This window comes from Adiantum capillus-veneris, chromosome 12 (assembly GCF_014529385.1).
Source record: "Adiantum capillus-veneris isolate H3 chromosome 12, ASM1452938v2, whole genome shotgun sequence".
Taxonomy (NCBI): domain Eukaryota; kingdom Viridiplantae; phylum Streptophyta; class Polypodiopsida; order Polypodiales; family Pteridaceae; genus Adiantum; species Adiantum capillus-veneris.
Genome location: NC_140942.1, coordinates 99,758,698 through 99,785,323, shown reverse-complemented (window position 1 = coordinate 99,785,323; position 26,626 = coordinate 99,758,698). Strand labels below are relative to the sequence as shown.

General features: G+C 45.3%; 1 protein-coding gene across 1 annotated transcript in view; it reads left to right on the top strand.

Annotated features, from left to right (window-relative positions):
* The first annotated feature begins 2,642 nt into the window (after nt 1–2,642).
* Nucleotides 2,643–26,626, top strand: part of LOC147446211 (heat shock protein 70 (Hsp 70) family protein) — a 33,089-nt gene continuing 9,105 nt past the window's right edge. The window contains exon 1 of the mRNA XM_086525472.1: nt 2,643–3,680. Within this exon, the coding sequence (XP_086381598.1) occupies nt 2,904–3,680 (777 nt within the window). The 5' untranslated portion in view covers nt 2,643–2,903. The remainder of the gene's footprint in view (nt 3,681–26,626) is intronic.

The window sequence follows — 26,626 nt, the reverse complement described above, 5'->3', positions numbered from 1 at the left end:
GGATAAAAGGGGGCTCTCATCGAGTCTGTTCGGATGGCAGGCAGGGAAGGGGGCTCGCCACGTTGGGATAGAGGTGGGTTGCGAGATAGAGAGAGGAGGAAGAGATTGCTCTCATTCACTTCCTCTCTTTACTGTGAGGATGGAGTATTGCGGGTTCCCAAGGCAAGTAGTACCTGCCAAATTTGTGCACAAAGTTAGAGTGAGTTCATTGTCTATTCCTTTTGTTCACCATGCAGGGCCATGTGAGGTGCACATCACACCATGCAGGAGGTAGTGCTTGTTTCTGTAGGCTTAGTATGCCCAAAAAAGGTGGGAAACTTTTAATGGATTGGTTGTCTATGTGGAATAATTGGTCGAGTGGGTGGCACATGCAGATTTGCAGTGGCACGTACTAGTAGAGGGTAGGTTGTGGTAGTTGTTGAATCCCAAAGGGGATCATGTACTATAGGAAAAATGTTGGTAGAGCTGTCAACAACAGATTACTATAGGGAAAATGTCAGCAGGGGAGTGTAGCTGTCAACAACTGTCTGTTGTTGGTGTTACACCCACATTTTCATGCCTTCTATGTGAGTAAACAAAGTGATGGTGCATGTGCTGCATGATCTTTGTAAGTTTATTTGTGGGTTGGAGAGGGAGAGAACGAGAGATAACTCCAACGTGCACGGGCTGGCATGCACAAAGAGAGAGCGAGGTGGAGCTGGGGCCGCCGTCTGTTTTGTGCGTGCGTGCGTGTGTGGGTGTGTGGTGTGGTGTTGGTCACATGCTCCAAAAGAACAAAAAACCGATGCCTTTCATGGCTAAGCTGTATGGTAGGTTGGGTGTGGGCGCTACAATTTGCTGCAGTTGGCCATGCTTCAATGTCATCCATATTGCACCGACCCTCGCCCTTATGTTGTGTTTGGAGACTTCTTGAGAGCGTGCACAATTACTGGTCGTACTATAGAATTAGCTACCCTTGTCCCACATAAAGTAGTCGCGCAAGTGCTCACAAGTTGGGTGTTGTTGATGACGTTGTCCTTGGCTCCAGGCTCTGCAACACACCTAGATTTCTATTCGTTGAAGTGAGCCTTAATCTAGTTCCCGACGCGAGAGTGAACAAAACATTAAAAAAATCCTATTTCTTCTCTTACTTAAAGATCTCTTGGGATAGTTTCCCACTACATTACATCAACACCTTCTTGAGTAAGAGTTCTTGCATTCACAACTCATCACATATATCCATGAAGTCCCCTTGGATAAAAGATCTCTTATCTTCGGCTTCTTCTTTCTTCTACCCTCTTCTCTATCAACAAACCTTCTTCTGGTAATTAATTACTTTCTCTACAAGTTCTTCTATAGCTCGTTCTCCTCTTCTCCTTCTAGATTTGTAGCTTCAAATTAAAGCATACTATCTGATTGTCGTTCTTAATCTTTTTTTGTTAGTTTTACAACTAGTTGTCAATTTGGGATTAGTTCCCTCTCGGGGACTAACTCTGCAGCTCTAGACTCGTTGGTGGACAGATCTTTGAGGTCTCTCGGGATTGTCTCTACAATGTTTAATAAAGATTTCACTAACTCTTCTTCTTCTCCTTCTACTTTCCTTAAACATTTTGGTCTCTTTCTAAAAGCGTCAAGTGCTCTCACTACCCAAATGCTTACTACTAGATCATTAATATCAATTCCTCGTAACATGTTGTTTGATTCAAATAACTATACTTAACTAGGAATTTCTCAATCATAAGCAAACATGTACTTCTCTAAAAATGCCTAGAAATGACACATAAAAAGAAAACATGTATACAAATATTGATATCATGAGTACACTTAGCTTTGATGAATGGATGTGTCAATGATCTCCATAGACGTAAGTTGGTTCCTACGTCTTCCTTTGTTGTTCTCCACAGTATGCAGGAGCGTTGCCTTGAGCTTTGATACCATTGCTACCAACGGAGGCAAGGTGTCCCTGCAAATATACACAAAACAACACTTGCAAAGCTCACCAATTGTTGTGACTGGTTCTGTGAGCTCATCACATTACTATCATGATCATCATTTTGGTTTAAATCAATATGATTTTAATGAGTTACATCGAAAACTATGCTCTCAAAGTATTTGAAAGTTCATTGCGCCGACTTTAAGTTCAAGTACAAATTGTTGGATCAAGTTCAAGTATAAAGTTTGAGCTCATGTTATTGATGGCTACAAAAGTTTTAGCAAGGCATATAGTGTAAATCTTGGCTGAAAAAGGTTGGGGTAAAAGAGCCTGAAAGGGTGTAAAGCTAGAGTCAATAGAGAGGGAGGCCCCTTGAATTTTAGACCCTGTCGTTCAACTCGTTTTGCGCATATGGAATCCGGTAATGGAGGTAAGTCGCTGAGTAAATTTCCCGAGGGCTAGAATTTCGTGGTCACAGTGGCAAACTACTGTACTACACGAGGCGGCCTTCATAGAAGTGCATGTGTGCAGCCTTCAAAAGGTTACTCCAATTGCTCCAGCCAGCACAGCCCTAAAGTGATGTTCCTCGAAGGTTCTTGACTTTCGAGTGCTTTTTGAGTTATTTGCTGGCCGGGACAAGACCGACCAGTCGGGCTGCGCCACGTTCCAGTTTATATACGTGGAAGTCTCAGATTCGTCAAAACGCCAAAACTCTTGTTTTGCATTCAATCAAAAAATCAAAAGAAACAGACCAAATTCTACTTCTCGTCGCACTCTTCTTACTGCTGGAGGCTGCTTGAAAGCCTCGTAAGTTCTTCTCCCATGCAGACATACTTGGTCTTTTGAGAGCTTCTCGATCTGCAGCGGTAGACAGCCATTTATTCGGTCGCTCCCTTTGCTGCTTCCCCACCCCAGTGGAAGCATTCTTCAGAAGATTGTACCTACCCATCAATTCTGAGCTCCAGCAGCTCCTGCCCAAGTCGGAGGACCAATGACTCACTTCCACCATGGCAGCGTGCGAAGGTCTATTCTGCTTCTAGCTGCAGCGTTTTTTCTGCTCGCATGGAGTGCAGAATCGGCAGTTCTGAGCGTAGATCTTGGTTCAGAATGGATGAAAGTGGCAGTGGTGAACATAAAGCCTGGACAAAGCCCCATATCCATTGCCATCAATGAAATGTCCAAAAGGAAATCTCCCTCTTTGGTCGCCTTTTCTGGCGGTGATATGCTAGTAGGAGAGGCAGCTGCAGGTATCTCTGCACGCTATCCTGAACGCGTGTATTCACAGCTTCATCACTTGGTGGGAAAGAGATTTCAAGATGTGAAAGAGTACTTAAATTCTCAGTACCTTCCCTACGATATTGTAGAAGACAAGAGTGGTGGTTTCAGCTTTCGAATTGACGATGGGGAATCTCTTTTTACTTCTGAAGAACTTCTTGCTATACTCTTAAGTTATGCCAAGAGTTTGGGAGAGGCGCACACAAAGGCTGTTATGAAAGATTGCGTGATTTCTATACCCGCTTATCTGGGACAAACTGAAAGAGAATGCATTACAGTTGCAGCTGAGTTAGGGGGTCTCAATGTATTGGCTTTAGTAAATCAGCATTCAGGTGTGGCTCTCCAGTATGGCATCGACAAGGATTTTTCTGAAGAACCCAGACATGTCCTCTTTTATGACATGGGTGCAAAAGGTGTCTATGCAGCTTTGATTTACTATTCAGCATACATTACCAAGGAATTTGGGAAGAATAAGACCGTCAACCAATTCCAGGTTGGTTCTGGTGGTTAAAATTTGGCTGTTCATTATCATATTTTAATCATGTTAACTTTGAAGTTGCTCTGGTTGCAATCTGGTAAAGGTTATTTGCTGTGTGTAAAGCTTCCTAGGTAAATGGCTTGCAAATGCAAGTGCTTTTGGGTCTGCCTTTTGAGAAAAACAAGTAGGAGGTGCTTTTGCAGGGGAAAAACGGGCACTTTGTAATAAAGAGAGGAAAAACAATTTTTAAATTGTGGAGGAATAGGTCTGTTTTAGGGAGAAAATCGAGCAGAATTTATAGAGAAAATTTCCCAAGAGAGAAAACTGATTAGAGTGAGAATTTAGTTGAGAGAAATAAAATGAGGGCTAGAATTAGCGATTGGACTTGTTTGGATTGCATGTTACGTGGATTTGAGGTCGCTGATGGAGGACAAAATGCTAGGGATGCTGAATGGTGCTGACTTGCTGAGCGCTGGTTGCCCATAGGGTACTAACGGATGATCGAAAGGGTGCCCTTGGGCGTCACCTTTATGTTACCATATACATGTGGTAGTGATGTGTGTGAACACACTAGGACCGCCGGGGCATTTTTTCCCTCTTTAGGAGGTTTTTACCCCCGAGCATTGTATATACGTCCATCACTCTAGGGCTATCTATCTTTCCATTGCATACTAAGTAACACACTCTCTATTGTGTGCCTTGAGCTTCCTTTGTCTTCTCCAAGCTGTGTGCGTTTCTTTGCAACCCTAATTCCAACAATTGGTATCAAAGCAGGTTGTGTCCTCCCGGGCTTAGTCGCCAGCTGCTCCAACACACGCCTGCTCACTTTCTCCGATTTCAGTGAGCTTTGGCAAGGGTTTGCAGGTCGACCAAAATTTCGAGAGAACTCGTAGAGCTTAGTCTGCTCAGATTTTTGATTCGGGCTCATTTCGGCCTCCGTTTCCACTACAGACAGTACTGCACAGCAAGCTATTTCGTCATTTTGTGTAGAATTTTTGTCAGCACCGTTTTCTGCATAACATGTGTCTCGTAGTCTTCTACGGTTTGTGTTATATAGCACGTGTTGTTCCCGCTCCGTTTCTCCTATTTTCGGGCAGTTTTCACATCAGGTGCAGCATTTACCCTGGCTGACAACAACATAGATGTGTTCAAGATGTTTGCTGATGAGGACAGGTTGGATGGGGACAATTGCCCTATGTGGGCTTATATGATGCAACATGTTCTTGTGTCAAAGGGCGTCTGGAACATTGTGCAGGGCATTGATGTGCGTCCTGGTTCTGAGAATGTAGGTGATGTTGAGGATGTTGCAGGTCTTGTTGCAAGGATTGTTGCTATTAGAGTTGTTTTGCCTACGGCAAAACAAGCTCGTTGGGATGTAAAGGATGCGTAGACTCATGCATTGATTGCGTTGTCTGTGAAGCGCACCATTGTTCCTCACATTCGTTCAGCAAAATCTGCAAAACAGGCTTGGGATATTCTAGCAGGTCTCTATGCAAGCCGCAATGAGGCTAAAATTGCTTTGCTGCGTAAAGAGCTGGAGTCGAAGATTATGCATGAGGAAGATGATATGGACACTTTCTTTGTTGGTGTCAAGGATATCAATGAGCAACTCATTTCTGCAGGTGAAGTCATTTCAGAAAGTTCCCTTGTGTAGATTGTTCTTGATGCCTTACCAGATTTCTACCAGACTTTTGCTAGTACTTGGAGACTGATGACCCAAGGAAATCCTGAAGTTGTCAAGTTTGATGCATTATGCACATTGTTGTCGCAAGAGTTACTTTCCAGAAAAAACAGAACTAAGCAGCGTGCAGTTGAACAGGCTTTTATTGCTTCTCAAAGAAAGGGTGGTAACAACAATGCGGCCACTTCTTATGGTTCTGCTGCGAGTGTCAAAACTTCTGTTTCTAATGCTTCTGCTGGCAGCAATTCGTCTGGAAATTCTGGTGATAAGGGCAAAAAGAAGATGTGTTGCCATTATTGTAAAGCTAATGATCACTTGATCAAGTCGTGTCCTAAGTTGAAGGCCAAAGAGGCTAAGAAGAAAGAGGGTGGTTCCATTGCAAATGCTGGTTCCACTACAAATGCAGCCATTGTTGAGTCTTCTGTGAAATTCTGGTGATAAGGGCAAAAAGAAGATGTGTTGCCATTATTGTAAAGCTAATGATCACTTGATCAAGTCGTGTCCTAAGTTGAAGGCCAAAGAGGCTAAGAAGAAAGAGGGTGGTTCCACTGCAAATGCTGGTTCCACTACAAATGCAGCCATTGTTGAGTCTTCTGTGAAAGGAGAGTGTCTTGCTGATGTTTATGCAGAATGGGCTTTCAGCACAGAGTGCACTTACAATCCTGCTGTCCATGATGCATGCTTGTCAGTTGCTGCAGATTTATATGTGTGGTATTTTGACAGTGGTGCTACAAAGCACATTACCTCACATCGTGAATTGTTTACCTCTCTCGAGCTTGTCCCTCATGGGAATTCAGTCACTTGTGCCAACAATGCCTCTTATCCAGTTCAGGGAGTTAGAAAGATTGTGCTTACTGCTGCAAATGGCAGTTCCTTCACACTTGTTGATGCACTTTATATACTTGGGATCAAGAAGAATCTCTTGTCTATATCCGCACTTGGTAGACTTGGACTTGTAGTCAAATCTGTGGATGACAGATGTATAGTTCATGATCTCAGTTTTGGTGATGAAATTGTTGCATATTGCCTTTTGTGCCGTTGGTTGTATAAGCTCACTTTGTATGACAAGTGTGGACAAAATTTTGCAAATGCTGTTGCAGATTCAAGGGCTATTTCAGATGCAAAACTTTGGCATGCACGTTTTGGTCATGTGAATTTTGCCAGTTTGCTGCGTTTGCAGAAATCTGATATGGTTGCTTCTTTGCCGCCTCTTGAAGCACCTGTCAAACATGTTTGTGAAGGCTGTATTTTGGGTAAGATGTAGCGTTCTAAGTTTCCAAAGGATGGTTCAGTTCGGGCCACATGCAGGTTGCAGCTTGTGCATAGTGATGGTTGTGGGCCCATGCAAACTCCGTCCTTGGGCAATTAACTTTACTTCGTGACTTTCATTGATAATTACTCCAGGCATGCATGGGGATTTCCGTTTAAAGCGAAGTCCGAAGTTTTTATGTGCTTCAAACAAATCTTAACTATGGCTGAAAATGTCTCGAAATGTACTATGGGCACCCTCCGTTCCGATCGAGGGGGGGAGTATATGTCTCATGAATTTAATGCATTTCTGGCTAGTCGTGGGACAAAACACCAATATACAGTGCTTTATACACCTCAGCAAAATGGTGTTGCTGAGAGGAAAAACAGGTGACTGACGGAAATGGCACGATGTATGGTCAAAAGTCAAGCTTTGCCGCATTCTTTTTGGCTTGAGGCCATCATGTGTGCCACTTATGTACTTAACAGGTGTCCTACGAAAGCTTTGCAGTCTATTACTCCATATGAAGCTTGGCATGATAGAAAGCCTTCTATTGAGTACATGCGTGTTTTTGGCAGTTTGACATATGTGTTGGTGCCACAAACACAACGCAGAAAATTGGATGATAAGGCTGTCAAATGTATTTTTGTTGGTTATAGTGTTGAAAGCAAAGGTTACAGGTTGTATCATCCGCAAACAAAACGTATTCTGGTTTCACGGGATGTAGTGTTTGTGGAAGATTCTGTTCAGCCCTTGCTGTCATGTACCAGAGACAGTAATGTAAGCTCACAGGACATTTATGACACTTTGTTGCCTCTTTTCAGTGGTGGAAATACGAATGTAAGTTCCAATGAGGCAAATGTACAGCCTATGGGGGTTTCTGAAAATGTTTTAGATCAGCCTATTACTGATGCAGATGTACATGACGTACTTGATGAGGAAAGGGCTGAAAATGAGCAGGCTAGAGGTATGCCAAAATGGCTGGTGCACACTTTGCGTGACAGTCAATTGGATGCACCTTTGTCTAGTCGTACTCGTTCAGGCTCTCGCCATGCATCTTATGCATCAGATTGTTATGCTTTGGCTGTGTCTAGCTTACATGATGTTGAGGAGCCTCTGACTTTTGATGAAGCACAAAATTCAGAAAATTGGATGGCTGCCATGCAATCAGAATATGATGCACTTATAGAAAATGACACATAGACTTTATGTGATTTGCCTCCTGGCAAAAAGGCCATTGGTACGAAGTGGGTTTACAAGTTGAAACGCAAGCCGGATGGTGAGATCGATCGCCATAAGGCTCGACTTGTTGCAAAGGGTTATGCACAGCAAAAAGGCATAGATTATGAAGAGACTTTTGCTCCCACTTGTCGTATGACTACTGTGCGTTTTCTATGTGCATTGGTAGCTCATTTTGGTTGGGATGTACATCAATCAAACATTGTTACTGCTTTCTTGAATGGTGACATATTTGAGGAATTTTATGTAACGTAGCCTCGCGGTTTTGTCATAAAAGGATAAGAGGACAAAGTGGGCAGATGTAAGAAGGCTTTGTATGGGTTGAAGCAATCTCCTCGTGCTTGGTATGAGAAAGCTGACACTCATTTGGTTAAATGAGGCTTTCGTAATAGTCCAACAGAAAGCACATTGTATGTAAAGCATGAGGGTGATGTACTTCTCATTGTGGTTCTTTATGTCGATGATTTGCTGATCACTGGACCAAATGAGTGACATATTGCTGAATTTAAGGCTGATTTGAATGCTACTTTCAAGATGAAAGATTTGGGGCTGTTGCATCATTATTTGGGTATATAGTTTAAGTAGTGTGATGGTGGTATTGCCTTGTGTCAGAAAAGTTACATAGAGACATTGCTATGTAAGTTTGGACTTGAGGATTGCAAACCGATTGCCACTCCCATGGAAACAGGTTTGAAGTTGAGTCTACATAATGCTGGCGATCCTGCTGATGTCACTCTTTACCAAACTGCTGTTGGCTGCCTCATTTATATATGCAACATGAGGCCAGATATTCAGTTTGCAGTCTCACAGGTCAACAGATTTATGCATAGCCCAGGGTCTAAGCATTGGCAGGCTGTCAAGAGGATTTTCTGCTACCTAAGTGACACTTTACATCTTGGCTTGTTTTATCCCAGGGGGGGATCATTGTTGCCAGACTTACATGCTTTTTCGGACTTAGTTGGGCTGGTTGTTTTGACACGCGAGTGTCCACAAGTGGTTTTTGTTTCATGCTTGGCAGTTCATGTATATCATGGTTGAGCAAGAAGCAACCTACTGTGGCCACTTCGAGTTGTGAGGCTGAGCACAGGGCAGTCTTCATAGCTATGGTTGAGTGTGTATGGCTCAGACGCCTTATGGCTGATTTGGGTGTTGGACAGGACACTGCCAACACTATCTACATTGACAGTCAGAGCGCATTGGCAGTTGCGAGGAACCCAGTTTTTCATGCTCGCACAAAGCACATTGAGGTGCATTACCACTATGTTAGGGAGAGGCTCTCAGCAGGAGAGATCAGGTTGGCTTATGTGCCAACACAGGACAACCTTGCAGATCTTTTCACAAAGGCATTGTTTCGTGAGAAGCTTGAAGCTTTCCGCAAAGCTTTGGGCTTACTCCCCTTTGTGGACTGATCATGTCCTCAGGGCATGGCACTTCCCTTTACTTATGTGCCAGCTCTCGTTCACCGCATCACTCCAGGGGGAATTTGTTACCATATATATGTGGTAGTGATGTGTGTGAACACATTAGGACCCCGGGGCATTTTTTCCCTCTATAGGAGGTTTTTTCCCCCGAGCATTGCATATACGCCCATCACTCTAGGGCTATCTATCTTTCCATTGCATACTAAGTAACACACTCTATTGTGTGCCTTGAGCTTCCTTTGTCTTCTCCAAGGTGTGTGCGTTTCTCTGCAACCCTAATTCCAACACTTTATAGTGCAAGAAGCTTAGGTCGAGCAAGATTCCAGATATACCCTCCACAACTTAGTAAATGAATGGGCAATTATCAATAATATAAAAATTATTAATAAGAGGTGCTTCATATGTTGTTAACTACCTGCATGCATTAAAGTCTATAATGGGAGCACTCCCGATTGTCTACACCTAGTAGACACTAAAGTGCATGGACATGCATGTTTTGCGAACATACTCACAAAGGTGCAAGAACACTTCCTATGCTATCCTAGAGAAGTGGGAGTTAGCTTGTCCACATGCATATAAGGTTAGATGTGCACATGACATCCCCCCCTTATCAAGGTGAGATACTGGTACCGAGTTGCATGGTTTCCTTGTAGTCCGCCAACAACTCTGGGTAATTCTTGAAGAAATCCATGTCGATCCACATTGCTTGTGAGTTCGGTCCTTTCCTTACTTGCGAAGAAGGCATATTACTATTTGCAATCATCCTCGTGGATAGCGAATCACTGCAATATGGTGGAACATGCATAAATGTATTGCATGGTGGCGCCATAAGGTCATGGAATTGTGGCATGCTAAACTTCCCCTGAATGTCACGTGCACATGGCTCTGTGTGCCACATGGACATGCTTTATCAACTTCTAGAGCCACCTGTCTACGATCTCGGGTTGTCGTCTTCAAGAATCTCCTTTGGGGGATTTTTTGGGAACAACTTCAACCAAGAAACATGGAAAACGTTGTGCATTGACCATGAGTTAGGCAACCGTAATTCAATAGACACATTATTTTTCTATTTAGTGACTGGAAATGGACCATACATCCTAAAAGACTATGGATTAAATGCAAGTAAAAATTTAAAAGAGTGCCAAAATTTTCAAAGAGTGTTTGTGAAAAATTGGAACTAAGCTTAACTTCTCTACCCGAAACAATCGACTTTGGCAAACCTCAAAGAGGATACCAATGCCTAATGAACTCACATGCTACAAATACTAGTACAATCCAAAAGACGTCTTGAACGCGGTCTTGTATACATCTCTAGGAGCGATCCTGATCTGATGATAGCCACTTTTCAAGATTCTACTAAAGCATGTAGAACACTGTAGCGTGTCCACTATATCATTGATCCTGGTTATTGGAAACCTGTTCTTGATGGTGATTTTGTTGAGAGCCCTGTAGTCAATGCACATTCTCCAAGATCCATCTTTCTTATAAACCAACAACACTAGCGAACAGTAAGGTTATGTATTGGATTAAATGAGACCCTTCTCTAAAAGTTCTTTCACATGGTTCATTATTTTCTTGTTTTGGGCTCTGCTAACTCTGTAAGGTGACCGGTTAGGTGGTGTATTGTCGGAAATCAAATCAATGGTGTGATCTTTAGGACGTTGAGGAGGTAACTCTCCTGGTAAGTCTTCAGAGAAACAATCAACCTGAGCTTGCAAAAAGTCTTGTCGTTCCTTCTTGAGGTCGGACAATTTTGACATTTTCTTGTCATCTATCTCATGTAAGAAGACCAAGTAAACAAAGAGATTGGATTTCATTAATTTGGAAATGGCCAAAGCCGATACAAGTGGGACGGACTTGCCCTTTAATTTTATGTCTAGAACTTTCTCTATCCTTTTCATTCTTCAAAGTCGCTTTTCTCACCCTGTAGTCGACCACCACATTGCATGGTTACCCGGAACGTGGAACGGGAACGGCGACGGGCCTCTCTGCGGAACGGGGGAACGGGAATGGGTCCGGAAGGGGAACGGCGTGGAACGGGAGGCTTAAAAAATGCCCAATACCCACAAAAAACACAATTCAAAGACCATTCAACCTTGTTATGACTTGATTGGGATGTGCGGTGCCACGGCCATGGATGATGTACATACACAACAGTGAACATTCAACCACAAACCAAAAATGAGACAACAAGGGGGCCAAACCAGTGACTACAATACCGAAAGAGTCAAGACTAAAGGTGGCAAAATTACAAATACCATAAAGATGCTACAAGAGGGCAAGGTTGCAAACAACCATACAAAAAGGTAAGGATATTGGAAGTCCTAAAGTCGCAACTCTCAAGTCTCAAGACTCAAGAGCCACTAGCCTGAGAGGCCTCCCAATTCGTAGTAGCCGGCTGTAAATCATGGACATCCTCCCATTCCTCATTATCGAGCTCTAGGCCCGGCTCGATCTCAGCCATGGATGAAGTACCTGGTGTCAGTGGCTCTGCATCTCCACCAGCCTGAGGAGCATCTTGCTCCATCTCCCATTGTGTAAAAGGATCTGTCTGTTTGCTTGTACTCTTGTTGTAAGGTGCAACGGAATGAATGATGAACTTTGCTCAAGATGAGTGCTCCGAACTGTGCTCAAGGTTCCTTTTACTTAGGGAAGGGAGAGCCTTCCGTTCTTTAATGAGAGTGCAATGGACAAACAAAGTGAATGGACACTGTGCGTGAAGGTGTATGAGACTGAGAGATAGAGAGAGAAGAGAATACGACATCAAGGAGTTGTAAAACCCTCCTCCCAAGGCCCCACTCTCGATGGCGAGAGTGGTCTACTATTGATTGCACAAACTCGTACAACTCTGATGCACTTGAAGACTATGATGCAATGGCAACTAGGGCTATGTCGACGGTGACGACTTGACTCTTTCTTCGGCTGAAAATGGTGATGAAGTAGCCGCTGTTTTGGCTGAATGCTATCGCTCCAAAAACGCTATCTGCTGGTCCCTAATGGCTGCTGAAAATCTGATGTGCTTCTGCTGTCCAAAAACGCTACAAGGCTGAAATCTGCTCTCCAAAAACGCTGGTTTTAGGTGCCTCAAAAACGCTAGGCAGCAGGGGGGAAAAACCAAGCGCTATCTGCTGAGTTTTGTCGCTGCAGTCCTTGGCTGAAAACGATGATGAAAAATGCCAGGTAAAGTTGAAAACGCTGATGGGTGTTGGCGTTTTTGGGTTGAAGAAAACATTGGGGGTTCTCGTTGAGGATCCACCTTGAGGGCTTGCTTCAAGGTTGCCTTGTGCTCTCTTGGTTTCTTCTGCCAAATAGTGCTAGCCTAGGTTTGCTTATATATTATCTTACCCAAATTGCCCTACTTAGTTCCCAACAAAAGTCACTTAAAATAATAAGTGAAAAATGTCAAAAATAGGGAAAATAGCACTGGAAAATGCTCCTGACGGATTCTGATAATAATGCTGATGATCATGCTGTGTGCAACCAGAGGATATGCATCTACTCTAAGTGCCTGGGCATGCACGGTCTGCGAACAAACTCACAAAAGTGCCAGAACACTTCCTAAGCTAGACTGACTGGACTGACTGAACCCTTGTCGTGCTGTAGCTTGTCCACGGACACATAGGGTTGGATGTGTCACGTGACATCCCCTCCTTTTTGAAGTGAGGTACTGGTACTGAGCTGCATGGCTTCCTTGTAGTCTGCCAACAACTCTGGATAATCCTTGAAAGACTCTTTGTCAACCCACACCGCTTCGTGGGTCCCTCGATCCTTGAACTTCAAAAAGTATTGTTTCACTTGCTTCTTCGAACCATGTCGAAACTGATGTAACAACACTTGCTCCGGCTCCATAACTTCAGCTTCATCGATGATCTTTGGTTCTTCTTCTTTCGAAATGTCCTTCGGAGGTGTTCCGTGAAACACTTTTAACTAAGAAACATGGAAAACGTTGTGCATTGACCATGAGTTAAGCAACTGCAATTTCATTGAAACCTCATTTATCTTTTTAATGACTGGAAATGGACCATACATTCGAAAAGACAACGTGGGACACTTCTTTTCAACTTGTTTAAGACGTTGCTTCATGATTTTTAAATACACCCAATCCCCTTCCTTGATCGAAACATCTTGACGATGCTTATTAGCCTGCCGTGAATAAGATTCCTGAGCCTTGCTTAGCCGAAGCTTCACACTCTCAGAAATCTCATCCAATGATTGACTTTCAGCATTGGCATCAGGCATTTGACTGACCGAGCGAGTCAAAAGTGACTCGAACGGACAGCCAAAAGCTGCCTCATACGGAGTTCGACCAATGGCAGAGGAAAAAGTGTCATTCAAAATAGCCTGAACCAATGGAAGATAGAGCTCCCATTGAGACTGCTGATCATGCACATATGACTTTAACACATCAAAAGCCAATTGATTGTAAATCTCTGTCTGACCATCTGATTGTGGATGAAAAGCCGATGAAAAATTCAACTTAGTGCCAAAATTTTCAAAGAGTGCACGCCAAAAATTGGACGTGAACTTAACATCCCTATCTGAAACAATTGATTTTGGCAAACCATAGAGGGGGTACCAATGCTTAATGAACAACCGTGCAACATCTTGTGCGGTGACTGTGGCTTTACAAGGAATCAACATGCAAAACTTGCTGAAACGATCGACAATTGTCAAACATCGAGTGTTCCTTGAATGCAAACTTGGTGGAAGGTTAGTCACAAAATCCATGGAAATATCTTGAAAGGTCCATCGGGAATAGGCAGCGGAAGCAAGAGGCCTTGCTGCTTACCTTGAGGAGCTTTTACCTTTTGACATATAGTGCACTGTGTGACATAACGAAACACATCCTTTTGCATTTTAGGCCAATAAAAGAATCTTTCTATTTTTTCCAAAGTGGTGTTCATTCCCCTGTGCCCACCCGTGAGAGAATCACGTGCATCATGCAATACGGTTGGCCGTTGACGAAAATACAATAAACCATCACGAATGAGATAGTTGCTTGGCCCTTGGGAAGCAAGAGCCTGCAACGAATGCTTACCAAACTCGGAATCCGCATACTGATTCTTCATGCTGTCGAAAGACACACCTTGAATAGACAATGTTGACCTTGACTCAAGAGCCAAAATCTGTCCTTTGCGACTCAACGCATCTGCAACAGGGTTAGCTTTTCCAGACACATAATCAAACCTCCAAATTGCTCAAAAAATTGTGACCACCGTGCTTGGCGATCACTTCAATGTGCACTAGGCATAGATTGGAGCCACTTGAGGGCTTGATGATCTGTGCGAACTATAAACTCTCTATCATAAAGAAAATGCTTCTAATGCTTAAGAGAGTGAATGACAGACAACGTTCTTTATCATAAACTGAATAATTCTTTTCCGCACTATTGAGCTTCCGGCTAAGGAAAGCTACAGGACAACCATGCTGCTGAAGCACAGCGCCTATGGCGACATTGCTCGCATCCGTCCATACCTCAAAGGGATGATCCCAAGAGGCAAGGATAAGACACGGTGCTTGTGTCACTGCAACCTTGAGAGCTGCGAAAGCCTCAGTGGCTGCTTCGGGCAAATCTACGCGTTGACGGCGAGTCTTTACCCCTTTCAAAACATCAGTCATAGGTGCAGCAATGCGTGCAAAATTCTCTATGTGGGAACTATATGCTTGACATAAACCAAGAAAAGAACGCACATCATATGCAGTTTTGGGCAAATCCCAATTACGAACGTGTTCCACCTTCGCGGGATCTAGCTTGACACCTTCTGCAAAAATAATATAACCCAGATAAGTGACTTCAGTAAGAAAAAATTCAAACTTCTTAGCTGCAATGTACAACTGACACTCATCCAAACGGGTTAGTACCCTTACGACATTCTTTTCATGTTGTTCCCACGATTGAAAAAAAATGAGAATATCATCCAAAAAGATGAACACACATACACCGATCATAGCGTCGAAACCGCCCACCATGAGACGATTAAATGTACCCACGACACCTGTCAATCCAAAAGGCATAACAATATACTCCCATTGCCCTCGCTCGGTGCGAAAAATGGTTTTGAAGATGTCGCCTTTGAATACCCGTACCTGATGGTATCCACTCTTGAGAGCGATCTTGCTGAAAACCTTTGCCCCATTGAGCCTATCAAGAATGTACTAAATGCGAGGCATCGGAAACTTGTTCTTGAAGGTCATCTTGGTCAATGCCCTGTAATCAACACACAAACGAGACGAACCATCCTTCTTGCAAACAAACAAAATAGGAGCAGCAAATGGACTTACACTAGGACGTATGAATTCTCTGGCCACCAACTCCGTGCGTTGTCGCTCTAACCTTCTTCCCGTGTCTTGTTCAAACGGTAGGGAGCCTTACTGATAGGTTGTGCCCCCTCCGTAAGCTCCATGTGATGGTCCTCCTGAATGCTCTGGGAAACTGGAGCAGCATAGATGAATGCCGCTTGTGCTCCTCGTCGTAATTCACACTTTACCTGTACATGAGAAATGAGAGGCAAAGAATGCAAACCCTTCTCAACACGAATGATGAGGGGGGAATCGGTTTTGGCATTTAATGTGAGAGTATTAACCTCCCAATCAATGAGAGGGTTATGCTCCCGAAACCATCTAATGCGCAAAAACATATCACATCCTGAAAGAGGAGACACGAGAAATTTCCTACGGAAAGCAGCTTGTTGAATTGTAAGCAACACAACAAGGCACTCTTTCGTGATGAGAGAGTCCATACCAGGAGCGAAGCCAGAAACCTCGAGAGGAGATTTTTGACTAACCTCTAGGCGGGCTCTCTCAACAAGAGAGGCACTAATCACATCATGCATACTACCTGGATCAAACAATATGATAAAACGCTGACCCTTACAACATGACCATAACACTTCATGAGAGACTCATCAATGTGTGTGTCAGAGACATGAGAAGATTCAGCTTGGTTCATTAAAGTGCTTGTGGTTGCTGTGGGTGCCTTTGGTTCTTTAGGTGGGGCTGTCTTAGGACAAGCCTTCTTAATGTGACCCTTGAGACTGCAACCTGTTATCTGGAATCTCTCCAGGATAGCATTCGCATACTTCCGCTGAGAAAAGAAGATGCCATCTCGTGTTTGAAAAATTTGGAATCCAAGAAAATAGTGAAGAAGCCCAAGATCAGTCATCTCGAAACGTGTCGCCATAGCTTTCATGATCAACTTGATCCTGCTGGTCCAAGAGCCTGTGAAAATGAGATCGTCCACATAGACAATCACGATTGCAACCAAAGAGCCATCAGAGACAACATAACAGTTGGAATCTGCTGAGGTACGCCGTAACCCCAGCTTCACCAGAAACTGGTCAAGTGTGAGGTATCATTGTCATCCAGCGTGCTTCAGTCCATACAATGCTTTCCACAAGTGATAGACCCAATCCTCCTTGCCTGGTATACGAAACCCAGGAGGTTACTCCACATAAACTTCTTTATCCAAACCTCCATTCAGAAACCCACTTTTGACATCCATCTGGAGGATAGACCAATCAAAGTTGGCTGCAAGAGCAAACGCTGTGCGTCTCGTAGTCATGCAAGTGGTGGGAGCAAAGGTCTCGTCAAAGTCCACGCCTGGTCGTTGTGTGAAACCGCGAGCAACAAGTCTCGCCTTGTGTTTGTCGAGGGAACCATTGGCCTCGTACTTTGTCTTGAAAATCCATTTTGTAGAAACCACCTTCCGCTTGTTGGGATTGAGAACCAAAGTCCAGGTTTTATTCTGCTCGATAGCGTCCATCTCTGTCTGCATGGCACGCTTCCAGCAATCATGTTGGAGTGCTTCCTCTATCGAGGAAGGCTCAATTGGTGAAGCCTGAATCTGAGACATAATGCAAAGTTCACGAACTCTGCGCCATCATAAACTTGCGTGTCCTTAGGCATGCAGAACGTCGAGGGTGTCAAGGGTCTGGCGAGTTTGGTAACTTCGTGACTCCAGAGGAAGAAACCGTAGAGTAGAGCCAACCAAGAACTAACTTCTCCTTGCAAGGTGGGACTGCCTCCACCAAAGAACCATCATCCACATCAGAATCGGAATCTAACATGGCATGATCGGGTGAAGTAACTGGCTGTGGTGTAGAGGGAACATGAAGAGGAACATGGATAGTGTAAGGTGCAGCGGAAGTGAATGTTGTACTTTGCTCAAGACAAGTGCTCCGAACTGTGCTCAAGGTTCCTTTTACTTACAGTAGGGAGAGCCTTCCGTTCCTTTAGTGAGAGAGTGCAATGGACACAAACAAAGTGGTGAACAATGTGAATGAAGGTGCTGAGACTGAGAGATAGAGAGAGAAGAATACGACACCAGAATGTTGTCAAACCCTCCTCCGAAGGCCCCACTCTCTATGGCGAGAGCGGTCTACTATTGATTGCACAAATCTCTACAATGCTTGGACCTGCCGAGGATGTCGACGACGATGAGGATGACGACGAGACGGACTGAAGTCTGAAAACGCTAATGGCTGAAATCTGCAAATCTTTATCTGCTGAATTCTGACTCTATGTTGGTGACGATGTCGATGACGACGATGCGACGATGACGCGCTGAAAATGCAGATGCTGAAATCTGCGTTTTCCGGGCTGAAACTACAAACTCCGCGGGATCTGACCGTGCGGTAAGGAACTGCTGCAGGGAGGTGAGATCTGCGAGGTTCGGGGGTTCTACTGCGGGATTTGACTGCTGAAAACTGAAAACGCTGAGTCTAGGGCTGATTCCGTCGCGAAGATCTGCAAAAACGTTGAGGTGTCTTGCAGATGCAAAAACGCTAGGGCTGAAAATGATCTTGCGGGGAAATCTGCTATCTGTTGTGGGAATCTGCTAATGCTAGCGATGATCTGCTGTGTCTTGTGGTCACCGAGGCTGATCTGCCATGCAAAAACGCCAAGGGTGGTTTGTTGATGCAAAAACGCCAAGGTCTCTGCTGTGTTGCAAAAACGCTAGGCTTTGCTGGGGGGTCTTGCTAAGAAGGTGCCTGTTGAACGGAAGCTCCTACTGCCTCTTCTGCCAGAAAGTGCTAGCTTTGGTTTGCTTATATATTATCTTAGCAAAATTGCCCTACCTAGTTCCCAACAAAGTCACTTAATAAATAAGTGAAAAATGTCAAAAATAGGGAAAATAGGTTTTAATGCATTGAAAAATTCCCTTGATGGATTCTGATGGATTTTGATGGGAATACTGATGATCATGCTGTGTGCAACCGGAGGATATGCATATAATCTAAGTGACTGGTCATGCACGGTCTGCGAACAGACTCACAAAAGTGCCAGATCACTTCCTATTCTAGACTGACTTGACTGACTGAACCCTGGTCATGCTGTAGCTTGTCCACGGACACATAGGGTTGGATGTGTCACGTGACATCCCCTCCTTTTCAAAGTGAGGTACTGTATGGCGTCGAGGGAGATCGCCAACAAGGTCTGGAATCTTGGAAAGGACTCTTCGTCGGCCCACTCTGATGCGTGGGTCATGCGATACTTAAACTTCATAAAGGTTTGCAACGCTTGCTTCTTTGGGCCGCGCTGAAAGCGACACCAAAGTATTTTCAATGCTTCCACTTCGTCTATAGTCATGCGTCTACCTTCTTCAAGAATCTCAAGAGGCTGAAAATTCCTGAAACCACTTCTGACACAAAAACATGAACATACCCATTCCATGTAAAGTGACTGGAAAAAATCTGCTCTTCTCTAAAGACTGTGCATGCAATGTAGATGAACAAATAGACGGAGTGCCAATCCGTTCACCACACACACGCAAACAATGAGATTGAATAGTGTCTTTCGGATTGAAATCTTTGGTGCTCATACTTTCTTGTGCTCTTTCTACGAATGTGTCAGGCCAAGGAAGAGACATGGAATGTGACTTCCTTAAATGCATACTTTTCAGGTTTTCATGAGAAATACCATGCTCATTCATGAGTGAATCGTGCTCAACGTACAATATGGCATGCCTTTGGAAAGGGATCACATAAAGGTGTTGACTAAAATACAGGAAATGATCACGAATGAAACACTCGTACAATGCGTGCTGACTAATCATTCGAACACATAATACTTCCTGTGAGGGATCTGTGGACCTAGGCTCGAGAGCCAAGATCAAGGCTCGAGAGCCAAGATCGGTTCTTCGTGAAGGGGTTCTTTGGACCTAGGCTCGAGAGCAAAGATCGGTTCTTCGTGATTGATCGTCTCTGCAATAAGGTTAGCTTCACTAGAGAAAGTATCAACTAACACATCATCCTTGTGAACAATCACATCATCTTTATCTTGTAAATCATCATGCTTGTCCTTATCATCCAAATATCATGCTCATCATTATCATGCAATTCATCATGCAAATCTTGTGTGTCATGCTTTGGAGAAGAAGAGACTGAGGGAGTCTCCTTTTCCCGAATCTCTTGCATCTGTGCCTGCACTTTAGAAAAGAATCAAAACAAGGCGGCTTTCCTTTCGTTGGACTCATGCTCTATGGCTGCCATTCTTTCTTCGTGTTCACCCTCTATTTTTGCTTTTCTTTCTGCATTTCTTGCTTCGCGTTCTAACTTTCTGTCTATAAACATCTGTTCCAAAGCCTCCATAGGAGTTAGTGCAATCCTTGGGAGAGGGTCAGAAAAACCTCCCGGTGAGAAAAATTCTTCTTCGCCACTTTCATGCTCATCACCTCTATGCGAAGTATCCATTCCGCTTCGGGTGATCACCATTTTGAAGTCGTGGTTTCTTGTGGTCTTGGGTTCTTAAGTTCACGAGGAACTTGGGTTCTTGTGGTTCTTGGTTCTTGGGTGTCTTGAGGGTCTTGAGGGTCTTGGGGTTCTTCTTCTTTCGCTTGCAATCTGTGTTAGAGAAGGATCTTCTCTTCACTCGAGTTCTGCTCTTTTGTGCGGGCGCACCCCTTGGCGGCCTTGCGCTCACACCAAGGTTGCTTTTTCCCACCTCACGTCGATTGGCCGGCCGCTAAGTGCACGGTCCGCTCTCAATTAGTGAAAAGAGGCACAAGGGGAGGCTGGACAAGCCCTTCTTTCTTGGGTTTCCTGTCACTCTTCAAAAACACGATTAGGACTCGACACGCCCAAGTGAACGTGGTTCGTGCGACCTCAACAAGCAAAAAGAATTGTGGTTCTTGTGGTTCTTTCCTTGAGTGATACAGAACACTGCCAAAGCTCTGATACCATTGTAAGGTGCAACGGAAGTGAATGTTGAACGTTGCTCACGAGGAGTGCTCCGAACTGTGCTCAAGGTTCCTTTTACTTACGGAAGGGAGAGCCTTCCGCTCCTTTAGTGAGAGAGTGCAATGGACACAAACAAAGTGGTGAACACTGTGAATGAAGGTGCTGAGACTGAGAGATAGAGAGAGAAGAATGCGACACGAGAATGTTGTCAAACCCTCCTCCGAAGGCCCCACTCTGTATGGCGAGAGCGGTCTACTATTGATTGCACAAATCTCTACAATGCTTTGGACTTGCTGACGATGTCGACGACGATGAGACGGGCTGAAATCCGAAAACGCTAATGGCTGAAATCTGCAAATCTTTATCTGCTGAATTCTGACTCTATGTCGGTGATGATGTCGATGACGACGATGCGACGACGACGCGCTAAAAAACGCAGATGCTGAAATCTGCGTTTTCCGGGCTGAAACTACAAACTTCGCAGGATCTGACCATGCGGTAAGGAACTGCTGCGGGGAGGTGAAATCTGCGAGGTTCGGGGGTTCTACTGCGGGATTTGACTGCTGAAAACTGAAAACGCTGAGTCTAGGGCTGATTCCAAGATTTGCAAAAACACTGAGGTGTCTTGCAGATGCAAAAACGCTAGGGCTGAAAATGATCTTGCAGGGAAATCTGCTATCTGCTGTGAGAATCTGCTAACGCTAGTAATGATCTGCTGTGTTTTGTGGTCGCCGAGGCTGATCTGCCATGCAAAAACGTTAAGGCTGGTTTGTTGATGCAAAAACGCCAGTGTCTGTACTATGTTGCAAAAACGCTAGGCCTTGTTGGGGGGTCCTGCTGTGAAGGTGCCTGCTGAACTGAAGCTCCTCCTGCGTCTTCTGCCAGAAAGTGCTAGCTTTGATTTGCTTATATATTATCTTCGCAAAATTGCCCTACCTAGCTTCCAACAAAAGTCACTTAATAAATAAGTGAAAAATGTCAAAAATAGGGAAAATAGGTTTTAATGCATTGAAAAATTCCCTTGATGGATTTTGATGGATTCTAATGGGAATGCTGATGATCATGCTGTGTGCAACCGGAGGATATGCATCTAATCTAAGTGACTGGTCATGCACGGTCTACGAACAGACTCATAAAACGGTCTGCGAACAGACTCATAAAAGTGCCAGATCACTTCCTATTCTAGACTGACTTGACTGACTGAACCCTGGTCATGCTGTAGCTTATCCACGGACACATAGGGCTGGATGTGTCACGTGACAGATAGGATCGGTGTAGGAGGTGGACGAGGAGGAGGTAGGGAAGGTATAGCTTGGATACTCCTCCCTCAGCAGGTGTGCTGAAGAGTGCCATGAAAGTCACATCACGGCTAACTGTGGTGGTCTTGGCGCCAGGAGCATAAAGCCGGTATCCGTCAAACTCTCGTGAATAGCCTAGGAAGATGAGCTTCTTCGCCTTGAAGTCTAACTTCTGTCGCTTCTCCTTTGGCACATGGACAAAGGCCGGACATCCAGAAACTCGAACGTGTGAGACCAAGGGCTTGCGCCCGTGGTAAGCCTGATAAGGAGTCATGTCCTGCAAAGCATGGGTAGGAGAACGGTTCTGGATGTAAACTGCCGTGCTGCCTCTGCCCAATAAACCCGGGGCAAAGAAGAATGTGCAAGCATCGCACAAGCCATCTCCATGATAGTCCGATTCTTCCGCTCAACAATTCCGTTCTGGAAAGGAGTGACCCCTTCTGTCCACGCGAATACATTTGACGTGCAAGTCCTTCTCCTTTTCAACCATCGTCTTCCAATTTCGAACGAAACTAAAATCCTCCGACTTGAGCTTTAGGAACCAAGCCCAAGTGTACCTGTTGAAATCATCCACAAGCACAAGCAAAAACTGTGAGCCAGAAAATGAAGGAGTGCTCATCGGGCCACATAGATCAATGTGAATCAGTGCAAGTGGTGCCGAAACTCTGTTAGATGCCTGCTTCGCAAAGGCAACCCTGTGTTGCTTGCCCATTTAGCAAGCCTTGCATACGCTTGATGAGGAGCGTATCGCTGGTAAACCCTCCACCATAGAGGTCGTAGCAGCTTGCTGAAGCTGTTGATAACATAGATGTCCAAATGATGCATGCCATACATCGTGGTCCTAGACAGAAGAGCAATGAGACGGTATAGGTAACCATCGCGCTCATTGCGTGCAAGGAGAGTACCTTTCGTAGAATCAGACATGATGACTGTGCCACTCCCATAGTGTATGTCAGCTCCTTGAGAGTCCAAACTCGACACAGAGAGGAGGTTGAAGGCCGGGTCCGGAACGTAAAGCGCCTCCACTAAACTGAACTTCGGGTCTCAGGTAGAACAGAAGAGGGTAATCTAGAACGAAAGAGGGTAATCTGGCCTGTGCCAAACATTGGAATCTCATGGTTGTCACCCATAGTGACGTCTGTCCGTGAGTCTCCCTGAGAGATCTAAACCATGACTGTTGGGGAGTGATATGAGTGGTGGCACCACTGTCAACAACCCAAGTACCTGACTGCGATGTAATAAGAGCGTGGTCCGTCCTTGCGACAAGAGTGGTCCCCGCCATCTCGTGAGAGGCTACTACTGCAGTCGAAGCTGTTTGTTTCTTCTTGTTGCCTCGTCTCACTTCTTCTTTTTGCATTCTAATTCTCTGTGTCCTTTCTTGTGGCAATGGTAACATTCGATGTCCTTGTTCTTCTTCTTCTTCTTACCTTTACCTTTCTTGTTACCTCCTTGAGCTATCAAAGCTCCTTCTGTATCAACAGCATCTTCAACTCGGAATGCGGAGTGCCCCTCAATCTGTCTAAGGGAAGCGAGAATCTCGTCCCAAGTGGGAAAAGAGGTACGTCCAGATGTGAGCAAACTTTGAAAATAGGGATCAAAGCGTGGGGGAAGCTTGAATAGTAAGGGCCAGCTATGCGTGCCGAGGTGATGTCGCCTCCGACAGAGACAAGGTCGTCCCAGAGTTCCGGCATGTGGCAGGTCAACCAATCAAGTGAGTTGAAATCCTTGAACTGGAGGTTGTACAACTCCCGTTCAAGTGTGATCTGTCTGGCAAACGAGGTCTTCTCAAACTGGTTAAGAATCCGTCTCCACAATGGATGTGCATGCTCCTCTTTGGAAACTTCCTTCGTGATGCGGTCCGAGAGGTTCATCATAAGAAAGGTGTAGACTTGTATGTCCCGATCCACCCACTCGTCGATCTGGGCCTGAGTGGTGGTGGGAAGGGAAGGTTGAGTAGCCAAATGGGTCAAATCATTCAACCATTTCCAGAGTCGATGGTTGGCAATAATTGTGCGGACTCGTGTCCTCCACACAGAATAGTTGTGTAAATCCAACTGCTTCTCCTCAGCAAACTAGGTGAGGGCATAATTGTTGGATGTTGGCAGATGCCGACTTTGTCGCAGAAGTGGAAGTGGCTGTAGTCGCAGAAGACGTAGTGGCCCCCTTCTGGGACTGTTGTTGTTGTCTCTTCTACTTCGGAGTCGACATGTCGCGTGCTCAGAGAGAAGTCCCAAAGGTAGACTGATAAGATCGCAAGTCGCCGATGAAGGTACCGTTCCCAAGACTGTAGCAATCCAAAATATCCGCACGGACAACCACCGGATGGTGTCTTGACGAGCAAGGGATGGTTCAACTGCACAGGAGGTAAAAAATTCAGCGTGCTGTCCGCCCAAAAAACGCTGCAAAGGGTGCTGAAAACGTTGCTGTAATAGAGATTTCAGCGTGCTTGTACGCCACCGGTCGGTGCGGGAGCGTCGCAGAGTGTCAGAAGAGGGTTCTCTCACTTTTCAGCCGTCGACGGGCTGAAAACAGAGAAAAAACAGCAATAATAAGTACCGAAAATGGTGCCGATTGGGTGTAGATACCTATCCAAGGTGTAGATCTACAACTTCCAGGCAGTGTCGAAGACTTCTGGGTGTTCCTTGGCCGCTCCCGTAGGTGCACAAGATCAGCGTTTTGTGTGAAACGCCGCAAATCACCAAAAACGCCAGCAAAGCACGGAAAAACGCAGCAAGATTTGCAAAACGCAGATCTGTCCAAAAACGCTAGGGTTTGCAAAAACGCCAGCAAATTTTGGTGCTGGTTTTGGTGCGATTCTGCTGCAGGAGGGAAGCGCTAGGAAGAGGGATGCAGATCAAGGCCACAAGTGCAAAAACACTGGCTGAATCTGCAAAAACGCTAGGTTGTCAAAAACGCTAGGTTGAAGTTTTGCAGTTTTCTGCAACGGAAGGAGCCAGAATTGCAAGCGCCAGGCTCTGTGTTAGGTTTAATGGCCATGTGGCCGACCGCTCATCACTAACTGCTACTAACCCTAAGTGTACAGCTATACACTTGTGTGAGCCACTAACACTAAGTACAATGTGTATTGTGCGTTAGTGCATAAGATAGAGAAGAAAGAAAGGGGGCACACAGTGTGTGTTGGCTCTCCCCCTTCAACCTCTGTGTGTGGCTATGGTGGTGTGTATGTGAGTGTGCGTGCGTATTCTTCTTCCGCTCCTGCTGTGCTCCCGGTATCTCCTTCACTTTGGAGGAGAGATCGATGTAGATTCTCCGCTACTTGGTGATTGATACCATGTGAGAGTGAGCAGCAGTAAGAGTGTGAGCCACGCGCGCCGAAAACACCGGGGAGAGAGAGAGAGAGAGAGAGAGAGAGAGAGAGAGAGAGAGAGAGAGAGAGAGAGAGAGAGAGAGAGAGAGAGAGAGAGAGAGAGAGAGAGAGAAAGAAAGAAAGATTTTTAACGTCTATGTCAGGCCGAAATCGGCCTATGAGACAAATCAAATGTACATGGTGTGTATGTCATCCGTCTATCGGAAAGACAAATGAAACAAAACTGATACAAAACTGAACTGAATGTAGGTAGTGGGTGGTGGAGTATCTGAGGAGGGATGGAGCTCTATCTCTAGGGGTATATGCATGTCTATATGCTCAAGGTAGTACAATCATGAGAATGCATCAAGCTATCTAGCTCCATCCTGTACTAATGGGGGGATGTAAGATGTGGTACATGGGCGGGTCTGGTGCCAAGGCTACCCGGATGAAAGCTGTCGGGTCGGCCCTCATCTGAGCCACTCGCTCCTCAGTGGCACGGCGCTCCCGGGCTCGGATCTCCTCGATCTGTCGGTGGTGGGAGCTCGCGCCCCTGTAGCCTGTGACTCGTGGTCGTCATCTAGCTCGGCTCATCTCCGCCTGTGGGAGTGTCACTCCCCTCTGAGTGTCTGGTGAGGGAGGGGCGGCAATCCTCTGAAAGAAGTCTGTGAGCTGCGACTGTCTCCCCTCTGTCTGTGTAGCTGTGTGTGGCTGTAGTAGTGTGTCCCGATGGCTCTGTATCTCTAGTAAGAACCGTCCGAGCTGTCTCTGATCTCGAGAGTCCATGATCTCTCGGAGAGTGGGCTGTCCTCTGAATAAGGCCTCATACCTGCCTCTGATCTTAGTGTATGCTCTGCATCTACATACAAAGTGCTCCTCACTCTCCACCTCCTCTGTGCAGGCTCTGCAGACTCGCTCCTCCCTGGGAACACCAGTATGTCTCCCGATCTCAATCTCTAACCTGTGTGAAGCCACTCTCAGCTGACCAATCGCCACCTGTGAGCTATGTGGCATATATGTGTCCATGTAGCATGGTCTCTGTATGAACCCCCCAGACAATATGGTGAGAAACTGGTCTCTGTAATCTGACATCCTCGTCCCCAAGCCAGGTGACTCCCAGACTCTCCTAGTGTATAGCTGCCCCAGATCCTGTCTCAATACCAAGTTCCTCTCACTGCGAGAGAGGTGAACATATGGTGAGTGGGGGTCGTACTGGAATGGTGGTAGGCTCTCCATGTCAAGACCGTGTCCCTCAAACCATGCTCTGACCTGTGAGTACCATGCTCTCTCATGCCCACTCTCTGATAGCTGTATAGCTGCCTCAAATGCTCTACGAGTAAGTCTGTCAGGAGGTAGCTCTCTCATCCTCTGGATGAAGCAGATTGTCTGGAATAGTGCCTCTACAACCATAGGTGGTGTGGCGAGCTCGGCTCTAATAATGTCATGTGGCACTATCTTCTTGGTGCGGAGCAAGCGTGAGATCATACATACCTGTGGCCTCTCAAGCTGTGTCCACTGGTCAGCTGTCAATCCTGGTGCGCATACTGCCGCCGAGTACATCAAGGCCGGGGTGACTAAGGTGTCGAAAA